This window comes from Oncorhynchus kisutch, linkage group LG17 (genome assembly GCF_002021735.2).
Source record: "Oncorhynchus kisutch isolate 150728-3 linkage group LG17, Okis_V2, whole genome shotgun sequence".
Classification (NCBI taxonomy): Eukaryota; Metazoa; Chordata; class Actinopteri; order Salmoniformes; family Salmonidae; genus Oncorhynchus; species Oncorhynchus kisutch.
Window position 1 is genome coordinate 81902267 of NC_034190.2, and position 19671 is coordinate 81921937.

Below are 19671 nucleotides of genomic sequence, written 5' to 3' on the forward strand. Positions count from 1 at the left end.
CAGGCAGTGAAAAAAAGGATGTTGTGGGAAATTGAACAACATTTTCTAATACATTATTATCGTCAAGGGCAAGTTTGCCTCTCAAAATACTTGGTGAAGCACCTGTCAAATATTTCATAATTTTGTCTACAAATTCAAGGTGAATTTATTACATATTCAAAAATGTATGAAATGATTAGCGATCAATATAATTGTTATTTTTATTTTTTTTGACTGTTAGTGTTAAAAGTTCCTATTTTCCCTATAAGCCCACATCTTGACACAATTACCATTATAACCACAACAATAAAAGTAATTATATCAATGTAAAATGTGTCTACAATATTATCTCAACACTTTTAATCAATAATATAAGCTAAATAAATGAACTGGTCTGTTTAGATTATGAACAAACGTTAACAAGAACCAGATGTGCTTTGGACCACATTCCCTTGATCATGACGGTCGTGACGCATCCAAATTAATCCTCAGTTTAAAAGAAACAATACTATTTACATTAAGTACAATTTACATCAAGAATAAACAACCGGACAACGAGGGAGCAACAAACATTCAAAACTAAAAAGTAAAGAGCATTTCATGACATTTCATTCCATAGAACTCTCATGCTTCCCAAGCAAAAAGATACAATGAGTCACAATTGGGGAAGTGTGCTGTTACTATTTCGTTTTGTAAAACATTTTAGTTAAAGCTCAAGTAATCAATAGTTAACCAGAGGTTGGTGCTCTTGTGTAACACTGTGGTGAGCAGCGGGGAGCAGTTAGCCTGGGGCGTTGGTTTCACAGACGTTTCAATACCTCCTTTCAGTTGGACAGAGAGAGAGAGAGAGAGAGGGGGGGGGGGAGAGAGAGAGGGAGAGAGAGAGAGAGAGAGAGAGAGAGAGAGGGGGGGGGGGGGGGAGAGAGAGAGGGAGAGAGAGAGAGAGAGAGAGAGAGAGGAGAGAGAGAGAGAGAGGGGAGAGAGGAGAGAGGGAGAGAGAGAGAGAGAGAGGTGGGCAGAGGAGAGAGAGAGAGGGAGAGAGAGAGAGACAGAGAGAGAGAGAGAGGGAGGGAGAGAGAGAGAGAGAGAGAGACAGAGAGAGAGAGAGAGAGAGAGGGAGAGAGAGAGAGAGAGAGAGAGAGAGAGAGAGACAGAGAGAGAGGCGAGGGACGTGTGTATGTGTGTGTCAAGAGGATTTCCATTGAAATGGAGTACTTCAGTCTTTTAGTTCATTTCATGTTGGTGAGCTTTGCCTCTGCTGGGATAGATGGAATACATTGGACATATACAGGTATGGGATTAATTGATGACCTATTTCCTTTTCATTCTCCATTGTGTTTTTGTTTTTTTGGGGGACTCCAAACCCACCCCCCAGAAAAAAAACAAAGTCTTGAACTCATTCTCAGATATTTCAATTTATTTTTCATGTCTTATTTGTAGAGATGATCAACTCTAGGATATTGATGATTAACTCTAGGATATTGTAAGTCTGGAAAAAAAGGAGGAATATAAATAGTTGTAGTTTTAGACATGATGAAAGTTTGCAATGTGTGTGGGATATGGTCAATATACCACGGCTAAGGGCTGTCCTTAGGCAAGACGCAACGCGGAGTGCCTGGACACAGACCTTAGCCGTGGTATATTGACCATATATCACAGACCCCCGAGGTGCCTTATTGCTATTATAAACTGGTTACCAACGTAATTAAAGCAGTAAAAATAAATGTTTTGTCATACCGGTGGTATACTGTCTCATATACCACGGCTGTCAACCAATCAACATTCAGGGCTGGAACCACCTAGTTTATAATTACTGTTTAAATCATATAGATCTACCGCTCACGATGACAAACAGGTGGCATGACGATTTGATCCCCAGTGTAGACTGTAGACGTATATGATTACAGCTAGGAACGATATATCATTTGTGTTCGTTATCATAGTGTGTAATGTCTGAGCCCTTTCAAACAGCCATTTGTGTTCGTTATCATAGTGTGTAATGTCTGAGCCCTTTCAGACAGCCATTTGGTTCGTGACAGACGTACAGTTTACTGTAATACCTCTCTTACAAACCATCACTCAGACATTTGGCTTTAGAGATTTTGTGGTTACATCAAGGTGCTGTGAAGGTAGAGGGAGAAACAGAGGAACTTTATACAGTAGTGCTCCGTTGGTTCCTTCTCTCCTCTGCGTGAACAAACTGGCCTCTGTGGGAATGTCTACTCGGGACTATAATTGGGAGGCTTGGGGTAGCCAGTTTTTAGACATTGGGCCTAGTTCACATTGTTGTATTGTTCATCGTCGTCGTTATCATCCATCCATCCGTTCTGTTTCTGCTTCTTCAGAAGGGGCCCTGGACCAGGTGCACTGGGCGGAGGAGTATCCTGCGTGTGGCGGCCGCAGACAGTCCCCAATCGACATCCAACGGAGGAGCGTGCGTCACAACCCCCGCATGCTGCAGCTGGAGCTCACTGGATATGATGCTCAGAAGGGTAACTTCCTCATGAAAAACAACGGACACTCAGGTAAAAAAAGTTGTGTGGGATGGTGTACCCCCCCCACCCCCCCACCCCCAAAAAAACACCCGGAAATAATGTACAATTAAACCGACTTCATTTCCCTGTGAACTTTATAACACTTTTAGTCTTTACTGGTTTGTTATAGTGAACGAACAATGAACATTCAATACCAATGAAACATATTTTTTCAACAATAACATCTTATACATTGTATCTAAATGAGTTAGTATTGGTCCCTTTAGCCTAATCTCAATGTTAACTTGGATAAAAGCATCTGTTAAGTGGCATATATTAATTAATTAATTAATTAAATGGCATATCTTCATAAATTAATTATTTAATTAAATGGCATATCTTCATAAATTAATTATTTAATTAAATGGCATATATTTATTAATTCATTCATTAAATGGCATATACTTTAATATTATTGTAAATATTAAAATGTCTTGTTGTGTTGTGGACAGTTGAAATCGTCCTCCCTCCCAGCATGGTGATTACCAAGGGTCTCCCCGGGGGCTACACGGCCGTCCAGATGCACCTCCACTGGGGCGGCTGGGACCTGGAGGAGAGCGGGGCAGAGCACACCCTGGATGGCATCAGATACATGGCAGAGGTACGCTAGTGTTACAGATACATTAACCCCCCCCCCCCCCCCCCCCCAAGAAAATATAATAATCTGTTTCTGAACCATTTAAAACAGCAGAGCAAATAGAGGTGGGCTTGACTTGACCATAGTGGAACTAAGGTCTTAACAGGAGCCTTTGTACCATCATGACACTCATTGCCACTCCTCGTCATGGCAACATCAAAAGGAGTTGACCTGATAGCACAAACAGTTCTGAGACCAGGCTACCTCTAACTCAACAGTGCATCGCCATTATTAGCCATACAACGGTCACAAGTCTAACAGGGCAAATTTATTCAAATATTATTTTATTTGATATTGATGTTCAAGGTCATTCGCAGTTGGGAGCTGAATTGCTGTGTAAATATTGCAGGCTGAACCAGCTGCACTACCCCGAAACAACACATCCCACTTTCAGTTTCTGAAGAATGTCAATACTACATTTTATTATCCATAAAACAGTCCAGCAGTGCAAATGTTCAATATATATTTATTTACGTATACAGTACCAGTCAAAGGTTTAGACAAACCTACTCATTCAAGGGCTTTTCTTTATTTTTACTATTTTCTACATTGTACAATAACAGTGAAGACATCAAAACTATGTCTCAGCCTCCAGTATTTATGCTGCAGTAGTTTATGTGTCGGGGGGCTGGGGTCAGTTTGTTATATCTGGAGTACTTCTCCTGTCCTATTCGGTGTCCTGTGTGAATCTAAGTGTGCGTTCTCTAATTCTCTCCTTCTCTCTTTCTTTCTCTCTCTCGGAGGACCTGAGCCCTAGGACCATGCCCCAGGACTACCTGACATGATGACTCCTTGCTGTCCCCAGTCTACCTGGCCATGCTGCTGCTCCAGTTTCAACTTCCACCTGACTGTGCTGCTGCTCTAGTTTCAACTGTTCTGCCTTATTATTATACGACCCTGCTGGTCATTTATGAACATTGAACATCTTGACCATGTTCTGTTATAATCTCCACCCGGCACAGCCAGAAGAGGACTGGCCACCCCACATAGCCTGGTTCCTCTCTAGGTTTCTTCCTAGGTATTGGCCTTTCTAGGGAGTTTTTCTTAGCCACCGTGCTTCTCCACCTGCATTGCTTGCTGTTTGGGGTTTTAGGCTGGGTTTCTGTACAGCACTTTGAGATATCAGCTGATGTACGAAGGGCTATATAAATAAATTTGATTTGATTTGATTTGATTTGAAATAACACATATGGAATCATGTAGTAACCCCAAAACAATTCAACAAATAAAAATATATTTTAGATTCTTCAAAGTAGCCACCATTTTCCTTGATGACAGCTTTGCACACTCTTGGCATTCTCTCAACCAGCTTCATGAGGTAGTTAACTGGAATGCATTTCAATTAACAGGTGTGCCTTCTTAAAAGTTCATTTGTGGAATTTATGTCCTTCTTAATGTGTTTGAGCCAATCAGTTGTGTTGGGACAAGGTAGGGGTGGTATACAAAAGATAGCTTTATTTGGTAAAGACCAAGTCCATATTATGGCAAGAACAGCTCAAATAAGCAAAGAGAAACGACAGTCCATCATTATTTTCAGACAGTCAATTCGGAAAATTTTAAGAACTTTGAAAGTTTCTTCAAGTGCACTCTCAAAAACCATCAAGCACAATGATGAAACTGGCTCTTATGAGGACCACCACAGGAAAGGAAGACCCAGAGTTACCTCTGCTGCAGAGTATAAGTTAATTAGAGTTAACTACACCTTAGATAGCAGCCCAAATAAATGCTTCACAGAGTTCAAGTAACAGACACATCTCAACATCAACTGTTCAGAGGAGACTGCGTGAATCAGGCCTTTGTGGTCGAATTTCTGCAAAGATACCACTACTAAAGAACACCAGTAACACCAGATAATTGCTTGGGCCAAGAAACTCGAGCAATGGACATTAGACCGGTGTAAATCTGTGCTGGAGTACTGCATCAGATGACCTGGCCGCCACAATCACCCGACCTCAACCTAATTGAGATGGTTTGGGATGAGTTGGACCGCCGAGTGAAGGAAAAGCAGCCAACAAGTGCTCAGCATACGAGGGAACTCCTTCAAGACTGTTGGAAAAGCATTCCAGGTGAAGCTGGTTGAGAGAATGCCAAGAGTTTGCAAAGCTGTCATCAAGGCAAAGGGTGGCTACATTGAAGAATCTAAAATCTAAAATATATTTAGATTTGTTTAACACTTTTTTGGTTACTACATGATTCCATATGTTTTATTGAATCGTTTTGATGTCGTCAATATTATTCTACAATGTAGAAAATAGTCAAATAAAGAAAACCACTTGAATGAGCAGGTGTGTCCAAACTTTTGACTGGTACTGGATATATATATTGATAGATAGATATATGCTAGTAATATATACTATAATATATATTCTGCTAGACTATTTGTATGGATGACTGTTGTATGGATTATTTACTTAATCCTCTTGGTTCCTGGAGGAACATAGGGCCTGTACTAAAGTTATCCTCTTGGTTCCTGGAGGAACATAGGGCCTGTACTAAAGTTATCCTCTTGGTTCCTGGAGGAACATAGGGCCTGTACTAAAGTTATCCTCTTGGTTCCTGGAGGAACATAGGGCCTGTACTAAAGTTATCCTCTTGATTCCTGGAGGAACATAGGGCCTGTACTAAAGTTATCCTCTTGGTTCCTGGAGGAACATAGGGCCTGTACTAAAGTTATCCTCTTGGTTCCTGGAGGAACATAGGGCCTGTACTAAAGTTATCCTCTTGGTTCCTGGAGGAACATAGGGCCTGTACTAAAGTTATCCTCTTGATTCCTGGAGGAACATAGGGCCTGTACTAAAGTTATCCTCTTGGTTCCTGGAGGAACATAGGGCCTGTACTAAAGTTATCCTCTTGATTCCTGGAAGAACATAGGGCCTGTACTAAAGTTATCCTCTTGGTTCCTGGAGGAACATAGGGCCTGTACTAAAGTTATCCTCTTGATTCCTGGAAGAACATAGGGCCTGTACTAAAGTTATCCTCTTGGTTCCTGGAGGAACATAGGGCCTGTACTAAAGTTATCCTCTTGGTTCCTGGAGGAACATAGGGCCTGTACTAAAGTTATCCTCTTGGTTCCTGGAGGAACATAGGGCCTGTACTAAAGTTATCCTCTTGATTCCTGGAGGAACATAGGTTATGTACTAAAGTTATCCTCTTGGTTCCTGGAGGAACATAGGGCCTGTACTAAAGTTATCCTCTTGATTCCTGGAGGAACATAGGTTATGTACTAAAGTTATCCTCTTGATTCCTGGAGGAACATAGGTTATGTACTAAAGTTATCCTCTTGGTTCCTGGAGGAACATAGGTTATGTACTAAAGTTATCCTCTTGGTTCCTGGAGGAACATAGGGCCTGTACTAAAGTTATCCTCTTGGTTCCTGGAAGAACATAGGGCCTGTACTAAAGTTATCCTCTTGATTCCTGGAAGAACATAGGGCCTGTACTAAAGTTATTCTCTTGGTTCCCGGAGGAACATAGGGCCTGTACTAAAGTTATCCTCTTGGTTCCTGGAGGAACATAGGGCCTGTACTAAAGTTATCCTCTTGGTTCCTGGAGGAACATAGGGCCTGTACTAAAGTTATCCTCTTGGTTCCTGGAGGAACATAGGGCCTGTACTAAAGTTATCCTCTTGGTTCCAGGAGTAACATAGGGCCTGTACTAAAGTTATCCTCTTGGTTCCTGGAGGAACATAGGGCCTGTACTAAAGTTATCCTCTTGGTTCCCGGAGGAACATAGGACCTGTACTAAAGTTATCCTTCCAGACCCATATCAAACATCTCCAATCCAAAGTTAAATCTAGAATTGGCTTCCTATTTCGCAACAAAGCATCCTTCACTCATGCTGCCAAACATACCCTTGTAAAACTGACCATCCTACCAATCCTCGACTTTGGCGATGTCATTTACAAAATAGCCTCCAATACCCTACTCAACAAATTGGATGCAGTCTATCACAGTGCAATCCGTTTTATCACCAAAGCCCCATATACTACCCACCATTGCGACCTGTACGCTCTCGTTGGCTGGCCCTCGCTTCATACTCGTCGCCAAACCCACTGGCTCCATGTCATCTACAAGACCCTGCTAGGTAAAGTCCCCCCTTATCTCAGCTCGCTGGTCACCATAGCATCTCCCACCTGTAGCACACGCTCCAGCAGGTATATCTCTCTAGTCACCCCCAAAACCAATTCTTTCTTTGGCCGCCTCTCCTTCCAGTTCTCTGCTGCCAATGACTGGAACGAACTACAAAAATCTCTGAAACTGGAAACACTTATCTCCCTCACTAGCTTTAAGCACCAACTGTCAGAGCAGCTCACAGATTACTGCACCTGTACATAGCCCACCTATAATTTAGCCCAAACAACTACCTCTTTCCCAACTGTATTTAATTTTTATTTATTTATTTATTTTGCTCCTTTGCACCCCATTATTTTTTATTTCTACTTTGCACATTCTTCCATTGCAAAACTACCATTCCAGTATTTTACTTGCTATATTGTATTTACTTTGCCATCATGGCCTTTTTTGCCTTTACCTCCCTTCTCACCTCATTTGCTCACATTGTATATAGACTTGTTTATACTGCATTATTGACTGTATGTTTGTTTTTACTCCATGTGTAACTCTGTGTCGTTTTATCTGTCGAACTGCTTTGCTTTATCTTGGCCAGGTCGCAATTGTAAATGAGAACTTGTTCTCAACTTGCCTACCTGGTTAAATAAAGGTAAAATAAAAAATAAATAAATTTTAAAAAATCCTCTTGGTTCCTGGAGGAACATAGGACCTGTACTAAAGTTATCCTCTTGGTTCCTGGAGGAACATAGGGCCTGTACTAAAGTTATCCTCTTGGTTCCTGGAGGAACATAGGGCCTGTACTAAAGTTATCCTCTTGGTTCCTGGAGGAACATAGGGCCTGTACTAAAGTTATCCTCTTGGTTCCTGGAGGAACATAGGGCCTGTACTAAAGTTATCCTCTTGGTTCCTGGAGGAACATAGGGCCTGTACTAAAGTTATCCAATGTTGCCAGGCTTGCGCTGCTTTCTCACCCTCTAACAATAACAAGTGGATCTTCTTGAGTTGTTGATTGGATAAAGTACAGATTAGTTTGAGTCGCTGTACATATGGATGTTTACAAATTAAATTACTTCCAACCTGGTGTTTGACAACTGGAGCAACTTTCAACTTACAATTTGTCCTCTGTGTTTGCAGCTCCACGTTGTCCATTATAACTCTGACAAGTACAAGAGCTTTCAAGAGGCCAGCGACAAGCCGGACGGACTGGCAGTTCTAGCCTTCTTCTACGAGGTGAGATCTGAAGACAGGTTGTTCATCTTCCTGTTCTTATTTTACGTTCTTCTTGTGAATTCCAATATATGAACTCGGAACAGATGACACATAGAACAGCTTTGTGGGTAGCTGGCCCGGTGCCTCCTGGCCCGGTGCCTCCTGGCCCGGTGCCTCCTGGCCCGGTGCCCCCTGTCATAACATTTGATAGTATAATAGTATCGGACATCCTGCCTGTGCAGTTAATGGACCCATTGATTGGGCGATTGCGTGCTGTTAGGCCTACAGAGGGAAAGTTGGCTTCTAGAGATAGGAACAAGTGGCAGCCGGCCAGCCAGTCACCCAGTCATTAATTCAGCCAGCCAGCCAACCAGTCAGCCAGTCAAACCATCAACCAGCCAGTCAGCCAGTCAGTTAGCCATTAATTCAGCCAGTCAGGCAGCCAACCAACCAGCCAGTTAGCCAGTCACCCAGTCATTCATTCAGCCAGCCAACCAGTCAGCCAGTCAGCCAGTCAAACCGTCAACCAGCCAGTCAGCCAGTCAGCCAGTCAGTTAGCCATTAATTCAGCCAGTCAGGCAGCCAGCCAGCTAGCCAGTCAGTTCCAACACTTTGCTGTGGGTTAGAGGTCATCGCTTAGGCAACGCTGCCACAGGGCACAGGCATCCTCCCCAGCTACCTAATGGACTGCAGCTGTGTAGCGGGTGGGTGCCGGTGTTCTATTGCCCTAGTACTGATAGTCCTGCTTACTGAGACAATGTTCTAGTCACACATACAGCTGGAGTTTTCTCCCACCCCTAGCTCTCCTTTATGCCTTTTTATTTAAAAAAATCAATAATATTTTTTGTTTTTCATTCAGACGTTAAAGAGAGGTGATGAGAGATACATGGAATGTGAAGAGACAAACATGGGAGTGTACTGACAAGTAGGAAATATGTGCTGCAAGCAACAGCAGTAATCTGCTAGACCAGCCCGACCCCAGCCACTGCTGATGTGTCTATTGCTCCACAGCCAACTGTCATTGTTACAGTCTCACACACAGGGATGAAACACAGCTGGACATGTCTATCACCTTTAGGTTCTCACCTGCTGTAGTCATGTTGCCAGTCTGTTTATCTCTCCTGTAGTCATGTTGCCAGTCTGTTTATCTTTACTGTAGTCATGTTGCCAGTCTGTTTATCTCTCCTGTAGTCATGTTGCCAGTCTGTTTATCTCTACTGTAGTCATGTTGCCAGTCTGTTTATCTCTCCTGTCGTCATGTTGCCAGTCTGTTTATCTCTCCTGTAGTCATGTTGCCAGTCTGTTTATCTCTCCTGTAGTCATGTTGCCAGTCTGTTTATCTCTCCTGTAGTCATGTTGCCAGTCTGTTTATCTCTTCTGTAGTCATGTTGCCAGTCTGTTTATCTCTTCTGTAGTCATGTTGCCAGTCTGTTTATCTCTTCTGTAGTCATGTTGCCAGTCTGTTTATCTCTCCTGTAGTCATGTTGCCAGTCTGTTTATCTCTTCTGTAGTCATGTTGCCAGTCTGTTTATCTCTCCTGTAGTCATGTTGCCAGTCTGCTTATCTCTTCTGTAGTCATGTTGCCAGTCTGTTTATCTCTTCTGTAGTCATGTTGCCAGTCTGTTTATCTCTTCTGTAGTCATGTTGCCAGTCTGTTTATCTCTCCTGTAACCATGTTGCCAGTCTGTTTATCTCTCCTGTAGTCATGTTGCCAGTCTGTTTATCTCTACTGTAGTCATGTTGCCAGTCTATCTCTCCTGTAGTCATGTTGCCAGTCTGTTTATCTCTACTGTAGTCATGTTGCCAGTCTATCTCTCCTGTAGTCATGTTGCCAGTCTGTTTATCTCTCCTGTAGTTATGTTGCCAGTCTGTTTATCTCTTCTGTAGTCATGTTGCCAGTCTGTTTATCTCTACTGTAGTCATGTTGTCTGTTTATCTCTCCTGTAGTCATGTTGCCAGTCTGTTTATCTCTTCTGTAGTCATGTTGCCAGTCTATCTCTCCTGTAGTCATGTTGCCAGTCTGTTTATCTCTTCTGTAGTAATGTTGCCAGTCTGTTTATCTCTTCTGTAGTCATATTGCCAGTCTGTTTATCTCTTCTGTAGTCATATTGCCAGTCTGTTTATCTCTTCTGTAGTCATGTTGCCAGTCTGTTTATCTCTTCTGTAGTCATATTGCCAGTCTGTTTATCTCTTCTGTGGTCATGTTGCCAGCCTGTTTCTGTTTCAGCCAATGTGTGGTTGTTTTGCCAGTTCTGTTCTTCCATAATGAATGTGTGGCCACGCACAACACCATCATTAAGTTTGCAGACGGCATGACAGGGTTTTGCCTGATCACCGACAAGGATGAGGCAGCCTACAGGGAGAAAGTCAGAGACCTGGCAGTGTGGTGCCAGGATAACAATCTATCCCTCAACTTCAGCAAGACAGAAGAGCTGATCGTGGACTACAGGAAATGGAGGGCTGAGTACACCCTCATCCACATCTACAGGGCTGTTGTGGAGCAGGTCGAGAGCTTCAAGTTCCTCGGTGACCACATTACTGAGGAACTATCGTGGTCCACAGACAAACACAGGCATGAAGAGGGCATGACAATGCCTCTTCCCCCTCAGCAGGCTGAAACGATTTGGCATGGGCCCTCTGATCTTCGAAAAAGTTATACAGCTGCACCACTGAGAGCATCTTGACTGGCTGCATCACCGCTTGGTATGACAACTGCTTGGCACCCGACCGCAAGGCGCTACAGAGGGTAGTACGTATGGCCCGGTACGTCAGTGGTACAGAGCTCCCTACCATCCAGGACCTCTATACCAGGCGGTGTCAGAGGAAGGCCTTAAAAATTGTCAAAGACTCTGGCCACCCAAGTCATAGGCTGTTCTCTCTGCTACCGCACGGCAACCGGTAATGATGCACCAAGTCTGGAACCAACAGGACCCTAAAACAGCTTCGACCCACAATCTATAAGACTGCTAAATAGTTGACTCACATACACTGCTACTGTTTATTATATATCCTGTTACCTAGTCACATCATCCCTAGCTATATGTACATATCTACCTCAATGACCTCCTATCCCTGCACATGGACTCAGTACTGTTAGCCTGTGTATATAGCCATTTCTCATTGTGTATTTATCCTTGTGTAATTATTTTCCTATTTATTCTTCATGTTATTATTTAAAAATCTTCTACTCTTTCTTATTTTTTTCCTCTCTCCTCATTGTTGGGAAGGGCCCATCACTAAGCATTTCACTGTTAATCTACACCTGTTGTTTACGAAGCACGTGACAATTTTTTATTTTTTTTATTTTATTTTATATAAAACCTTTAGCCAGTTAGTTTGATGGACATTTTTGAGAACACCTACTACCGGCGATTTCATCAACAACCTAACTCATTCTCTCGTTGTTGTCTAGTCTAGTTGCAGTCTAGTTGCAGTCGGGTTTCTTTTTATTAGCCAGTCTGGTTGTTTTTGCCTCATTTTGGCAAGGAGACCATGTAGCCTAGGAATGCAGAATCCATCACTTACCTGTTCGTAGGTTTGATTGTGTTTTTGTCCGTTACAGGACGGACATTTTGAGAACACCTACTACAGCGATTTCATCAGCAACCTGGGAAAAGTCAAGTACGCAGGTGATTTGTTTTGTTTTTGGAATATTACTTATTGTATCTACATTAATATCAGTATTACTGAATCTATCTACATTAATATCAGTATTACTGAATATATCTACATTAATATCAGTATTACTGAATATATCTACATTAATATCAGTATTACTGAATATATCTACATTAATAACAGTATTACTGGTGCTCTGTTTCTGTTTTCACCTGGGATGTTCTACAGGCCAGTCCCTGAACATATTGTTGTTGTACAGGCCAGTCCCTGAACATATTTTCGTTGTACAGGCCAGTCCATGAACATATCCACCCTTGACGTGCGCTCCATGCTTCCTGAGAACCTGAACCATTTCTTCAGGTACCAAGGCTCTCTCACCACCCCTCCCTGTTACGAGAGCATCCTGTGGACAGTGTTTGACACACCCATCACCCTCTCTCACAACCAGGTACTACACCATCACCCTCTCTCACAACCAGGTACTATACCCATCACCCTCTCTCACAACCAGGTACTATACCCATCACCCTCTCTCACAACCAGGTACTATACCCATCACCCTCTCTCACAACCAGGTACTATACCCATCACCCTCTCTCACAACCAGGTACTATACCCATCACCCTCTCTCACAACCAGGTACTATACCCATCACCCTCTCTCACAACCAGGTACTTTACCCATCACCCTCTCTCACAACCAGGTACTATACCCATCACCCTCTCTCACAACCAGGTACTATACCCATCACCCAGGTACTATACCCATCACCCATCACCCATCACTTTTTTGTTGTTGAAATTTGTACCTATAGCCGTGAATGAAAAGGAGATCAAACAGCCCTGTGATTGATTGATTTATTGATTACTTGATTGGTTAGTTCATTGATTGCTCTCCCTGCTGTCTCACAAAACTGCTGATGTGTAAATCAAACCTTTACATTTTTCAACAATGGACGTGAACTCTGCTCCTAGCCTCCCTAAAAAGCAGATGAAACAGCCCTGTGAAAGATTTACTGATTCATCCATTTATTCATTCATCCTTTTATTGATTGATTGATTCATTCATTATTTAATTAATTGAGTCATTGATTCATTATTGAATTAATTTATTAATTATTGAATTAATTGAGTCATTGAATTAATTGAGTCATTGATTCATTATTGAATTGATTAATTGATTAATTATTGAATTGATTGACTCATTGATTCATTAGTGAATTGATTGACTCATTGATTCATTATTGAATTGATTGACTCATTGATTCATTAATGAATTAGTTGACTAATTGATTCATTATTGAATTAATTGATTCATAAACTCTTTCCTATCCTCTCCCCCCACATCCAGATCAGAAAGTTGGAAAGTACTCTGATGGACATGGACAATAAGACTCTGTGGAATGATTACCGCATGGCCCAGCCGCTCAACGATCGCGTGGTCGAGTCCTCCTTCCTGCCTCGCCTGGGGAAAGGCAGTATGTGGACAGAACCTACTCTTAGGGAATTAAGAAGATAAACTAAACAGGAAAATATGATTATGTATCTATGTAGATATAGGTCCTGCTGTATATGATAGGTAATGGATCAATTCGTTGTCCTAATATGGCTGTAGCCTCCGTTTGAAAAAGGTAGCACTGTATCTACAGATGTAGGATCTTAATTTGAGCCAGTTATCTACAACAGGAAAATGATCCTGCAGCAACAGGATACGTGAATTATTATGTTGATTATTATAATTAAATGAACATTTTTTTATAGGGTTTGATACATTTTTTGTTAGGGAAAACCTTGTCTGAAATTTCAAATTGGAAATTACAAACTTTAGAAGTCTTTAAAAAGACTTTAATACACTACGAGTTTGAATTTCCTCAGCAACAAAAGAGTGATCAAATTGAGATCCTACATCTGTATACGGGCCCTGGTGTGTGTGTGTTAGGGAATGGATAGTCTTGTGTTGCCAGACAGTAATTGTGCCTTTGCTCTTCTTACAATCTTTCTGTTTTCCCGAGTAACCCTTGGGACATGAAATGACTGAGATCAATGTTAAGGAATGGATCAACTTAACAGGCAAATAGATACAGATAAGATATATCTCATATTGATGCTCAACATGTCTTTAATATAGTGCATTTCTAAGATGATGCTCATCTCACAGTATGTTTTAAGATGATTTATGGTGCTCTACATATGGAACCCATCTGAGAGGAATCAGCCTCAAGGCCTTTCCCTGACCATGTTCACTTCCTCTTTCTCTCTATATCTGTCTCTCCCCCCTCTCGCTTCCCCTCTCTCTATCTCTCTTTCTTTCCCTCTCTCCCTATCTCTCTTTCTTTCCCTCTCTCCCTCTCTCTTTCTTTCTCTCTCTCACTCTCTCTCTCTTTCCCTCTCCCTCTCTCTCTTTCTTTCTCTCTTTCACTCTCTTTTTCTCTCTCTCACTCTCTATCTTTCTCCACTCAGCGTTCTGTCGCCAAGATGAAATCGAATCAAAGCTTCTGAAGATCGAGGGTCTGATTACTTCTCTTGGAAAACACATACATTCTAGTGAGATATATCTTTATTGACATTTAAAAGTATAACAATGAGATCAAGGTTTATGTGAACTGACTCTGTGTTTTTGTTAATATAGGTGAAATTGGGGATGCAAGGCCTTCCAAACAAGGTGAGTACTGTAGTTAGGTATTGGAGTACACCGTACTCAACGAGGTTGCTCTTATATGTTACGTGTAATAACACCAATGTGTTATCACAATGTTATCACAATGTTATCACAATGTTATCACAATGTTATTACAATGTTATCACAATGTTATCACAATGTTATCACAATGTTATTACAATGTTATCACAATGTTATTACAATGTTATCACAGTGTTATCACAATGTTATCACAATGTTATCACAATGTTATTACAATCAGGGGTTGGACCCAACATTATTTTCCAATCGTTTTGTTCTGAACAGAAACACTATTTTTTATAGTTTCACTCCACTGTTCCGACCAACAAAAGAACTGGTTCAAACCCCCAAAAAAGTGCTGGTTTATTGCTTTCCTTTCTGTTCCCTTTATTTTTTAAAAACCTGTTAAATCAACAGTATATTACATTTAGCTTATTACACTACTTCACCAATCAGTGACAGAACAGCTATTTCCATGTTAAAATATTAGGGGGGGGGTTCATTTTCTCTATTGTTTTTTGATGGTAGGCTACTCTGGTAGGACTAAATTAGGATCAAAATAGCCACGGTAGCCAACTTGACCACTGTCTGAAACTGTAACTTAAATTGGGTACAGCCTCATTGTTCACAGTAAACGCTTGCTGGATGTTGCACATCATTTTCACAACATTAAAGTTTGCGCTCAGCACATCTGAAATTTGCTCAGTGCCCAAAAAAAGGGAAAATTGGTTACAGTAATAGTCACACTAGTAAATACAATAGTAGTTACAATAGTAGTTACAATAGTCGTCACACTAGTAGTCACACTAGTAAATACAATAGTAGTCACACTAGTAGTTACAATAGTAGTCACACTAGTAAATACAATAGTAGTTACAATAGTAGTCACACTAGTAGTCACACTAGTAAATACAATAGTAGTCACACTAGTAGTTACAATAGTAGTCACACTAGTAAATACAATAGTAGTTACAATAGTAGTCACACTAGTAAATACAATAGTAGTTACAATAGTAGTTACAATAGTAGTTACAATAGTAGTCACACTAGTAGTCACACTAGTAGTCACACTAGTAGTCACACTAGTAAATACAATAGTAGTCACACTAGTAGTTACAATAGTAGTCACACTAGTAGTCACACTAGTAGTTACAATAGTAGTCACACTAGTAGTCACACTAGTAAATACAATAGTAGTTACAATAGTAGTCACACTAGTAGTCACACTAGTAAATACAATAGTAGTCACACTAGTAGTTACAATAGTAGTCACACTAGTAGTCACACTAGTAAATACAATAGTAGTTACAATAGTAGTCACACTAGTAAATACAATAGTAGTTACGATAGTAGTCACACTAGTAAATACAATAGTAGTTACAATAGTAGTTACAATAGTAGTTACAATAGTTGTCACACTAGGAGTCACACTAGTAAATACAATAGTAGTTACAATAGTAGTCACACTAGTAAATACAATAGTAGTTACAATAGTAGTCACACTAGTAAATACAATAGTAGTTACAATAGTAGTCACACTAGTAAATACAATAGTAGTTACAATAGTAGTTACAATAGTAGTTACAATAGTTGTCACACTAGGAGTCACACTAGTAAATACAATAGTAGTTACAATAGTAGTCACACTAGTAAATACAATAGTAGTTACAATAGTAGTTACAATAGTAGTTACAATAGTAGTTACAATAGTAGTCACACTAGTAAATACAATAGTAGTTACAATAGTAGTCACACTAGTAAATACAATAGTAGTTACAATAGTAGTTACAATAGTAGTTACAATAGTTGTCACACTAGGAGTCACACTAGTAGTCACACTAGTAAATACAATAGTAGTTACAATAGTAGTTACACTAGTAGTTACACTAGTAGTTACAATAGTAGTTACAATAGTAGTCACACTAGTAGTTAGAACACAACTACAGGTATATTTAATGTATAGTGGAACATTTTACACGAAGTTGCTCTTTTATGATCTATTTAGAGTAATTCTATTTACAGTACTTCGCTTTAGAGTACTTATATTTATACTATTTCTATGTGGAGAACTTATATTTACAGTACTTATATTTAGGGTACTTATATTTAGGGTACTTATATTTACAGGACTTATATTTAGAGAGTTGTTGTGTGATGCAGTAGATATGTATCATTCCTTCTTCTGTGTCAGATGTTAACCATATCATTTCTGTCCCCCATAGAGCCCCGAGTGATGTCTCCCCTGGTGCTGCACTTCCCAGAGAGGAACACCGAGAGCTATGCCCGGGCCCACCTGGCTCACTCCATGGACCTGCACTCCTTCACCGCCTGCATGCACCTGAAGACGCGCCCTGGAGAGATACACACTGTCCTGTCATACTCCAGCCAGGGCAACGACAACGAACTGATGATCACCATGGGATATGAGGTGAGCGGGAGTCATGGAGGGAGTCAGGGAGGGAGGGGAGTCATGGAGGGAGTCAGTGTGGGAGGCGAGGGGAGGGAGTTATGGAGGGAGGGGAGGGAGTCAGGGAGGGAGGGGAGTCATGGAGGGAGGGGAGGGAGTCAGGGAGGGAGGAGAGTCAGGGAGGGGTCATGGAGGGAGTCATGGAGGAAGGGGAGGGAGTCAGGGAGGGAGGCGAGTCAGTGTGGGAGGCGAGGGGAGGGAGTCATGGAGGGAGTCAGTGTGGGAGGCGAGGGGAGGGAGTTATGGAGAAAGGGGAGGGAGACAGGGAGGGAGTCAGGGAGGGAGGGAGTCATGGAGGGAGTCAGTGTGGGAGGCGAGTGGAGGGAGTTATGGAGGGAGTCAGGGATGGAGGGGAGTCAGGGAGGCAGTCATGGAGGGAGGGGAGGGAGTCAGGGAGGGAGTCAGGGAGGGAGGGGAGTCAGGGAGGGAGGGCAGTCAGGGAGGGAGTCAGGCAGGGAGGGAGTTATGGAGGGAGGGAGTCATGGAGGGAGGGGAGTCAGGGAGGGAGTTGGGTGGAGTAAGCGAGGGAGTCGGGTGGAGTAAGCGAGGGAGTCGGGGTGGAGTAAGCGAGGGAGTCGGGGTGGAGTAAGCGAGGGAGTCGGGGTGGAGTAAGCGAGGGAGGGATGGAAAAGTCATCCGCAGTCGTATTTCTATTTGTGATCCATCCAGGTGGGTCTGTGGATCGGCAACGAGTTTGTCAACCTGCCCCACAACTTCCACTCCCATGACTGGGTCAACTACTGTGTCACCTGGTCGTCCCACTCCGGGGGAGCTGAGCTGTGGATCAACGGGCTGGTGGGGGAGGAGCAGTACCTCCGGAGGAGATACACAGTCAGCCCAGCAGGGGTCTTCATCCTGGGGAAGGACCAGGACGGTTTCCTGGGGATCTCTGACACGGATGCCTTTGTGGGTCAGATGACGGATGTCAACGTGTGGGACTACGTTTTGAACTCGGCTGAGATCCGGGAACAGATGTCCTGTGAGAACACCACCTCTCCCAGGGGGAACGTGCTCAGCTGGGGGGTCACTCCTATGAGTCTCTATGGGGGGGTGCAGCTGGAGACAGACTACAGGTGTCCCTGAGGTGAGGGGACAGCTGAAGCACAGGGAAGCCTGGGTGGTGTTCAGTAGGGCACAACATAAAACATTTTGCAACGGAAATAAAATGTTTAAAAAAAAAATCATAGTTCTTATTGGACAAGTTCAGGAAGTGCAGTACCACCGTGTTCCGTGCCGTTTCAAAACGTTTTGTCTCGACTGAACATGACCCTGTTTCTCACAGAGCAGAGGATTCCCACTATCAACACAATGTAGTTCTGTTTGGTCTGTTATTATGTCCAGTCAATATATCAAATCTATCCTTTACTGCTGATGACTATTGGGTGTGAAGGATAAGTCATCTGTTTGAGACATGGGTATCAGGTTTAGTAATGACAATGTTTATTGTTTATTAAGTGAAGTAAAGCACAGAAGATCTCTGAACGTCCGTGTGGGCTCAGAGCATCAGCCATCTATCGTAATTCATATCTGTTTCCTCAATAAAGTTCCCCATTAAAGCATCTTGTATGTTTATTTCATCCACGATAACAGCCTTGCATTGTTAGACAGGCTGCAGAGCCAGTGAACTATAAAACAGACAGACATATCACCATAGCAACAAAACATTGAAAGGCCCAGTACAGTCAAACTTCTGTTTTACTCCCTGTGGTCTGTATCATATTGTACAACAGCTGATGAAACACTGTTTCTTGATTTAAAAAAAAAATAATTAAAATGTTTTTATCAGTGTTATTCCCTGATAGTTACTGGTTGAAAATATAATCTTTACAGTACCTTCTAATCAGGTTGTTTGCATATGGGCGTGAGTTTTGGCTTGCCTGGTGGTCACCTGGCGGTAAATTGGTTAATAGACCAATAAAAAAGTGAGTTCCAAACCTGTCTGCCAATAACAGCTAGTTTTAAGTCCCCCCCCCCTGCTCAGACCCCTCCCAGACAATCTTAGCAAAATTCTTCCTTGAGAAATAGTTTTTTGTTGTTGCTAGAAAGCAATACAGTAAGGTACTTACCCGGGGGGGGGGGGTTCAGGTCTTTTTGCCAGCGCTACAGACTATCAGTCTGCTAAATAAGGATTAATAAAGGGCCCAGTGCACTACTTTATAGTCTTAGAGGTGTGTTTCCTGTCTGATTCCGCGTTTGGTTAATTATGTGTGTCCCCCATGAGATACCGTAGGAAGCCTATTTCACTTCCTCAAAATCTTCAGAGTGAAACTAAGATAACTGGACTGTGACTTCTTGGTGTAGTCTGTATTTATTAAATTATGCAGATGTTATTATGTCAATACCAAATCACTTCTGGGTAACAGGCCTACGTGGCATTGATTTGAGTCAGACAGTTATTCCAATGTGAAAATTGACTACAAAGTGTAAACAGGATCATTTTGGTCATAAAGTCAGTCTCGTCTAAAATGGAGTTTGGAAC

General features: G+C 42.0%; 1 protein-coding gene across 1 annotated transcript; it reads left to right on the top strand.

The window, feature by feature from the left end:
• The first annotated feature begins 1019 nt into the window (after nt 1-1019).
• Nucleotides 1020-18751, top strand: ca6 (carbonic anhydrase VI). Its single transcript, XM_031794792.1, has 11 exons — nt 1020-1270; nt 2325-2504; nt 2966-3114; nt 8354-8449; nt 11991-12057; nt 12337-12494; nt 13397-13523; nt 14506-14589; nt 14675-14707; nt 16948-17153; nt 17862-18751. Exons 1-11 carry the CDS (start codon nt 1186-1188, stop codon nt 18273-18275), a joined length of 1599 nt encoding a protein of 532 aa, XP_031650652.1. The 5' UTR covers nt 1020-1185; the 3' UTR covers nt 18276-18751.
• Nucleotides 18752-19671: the final 920 nt, after the last annotated feature.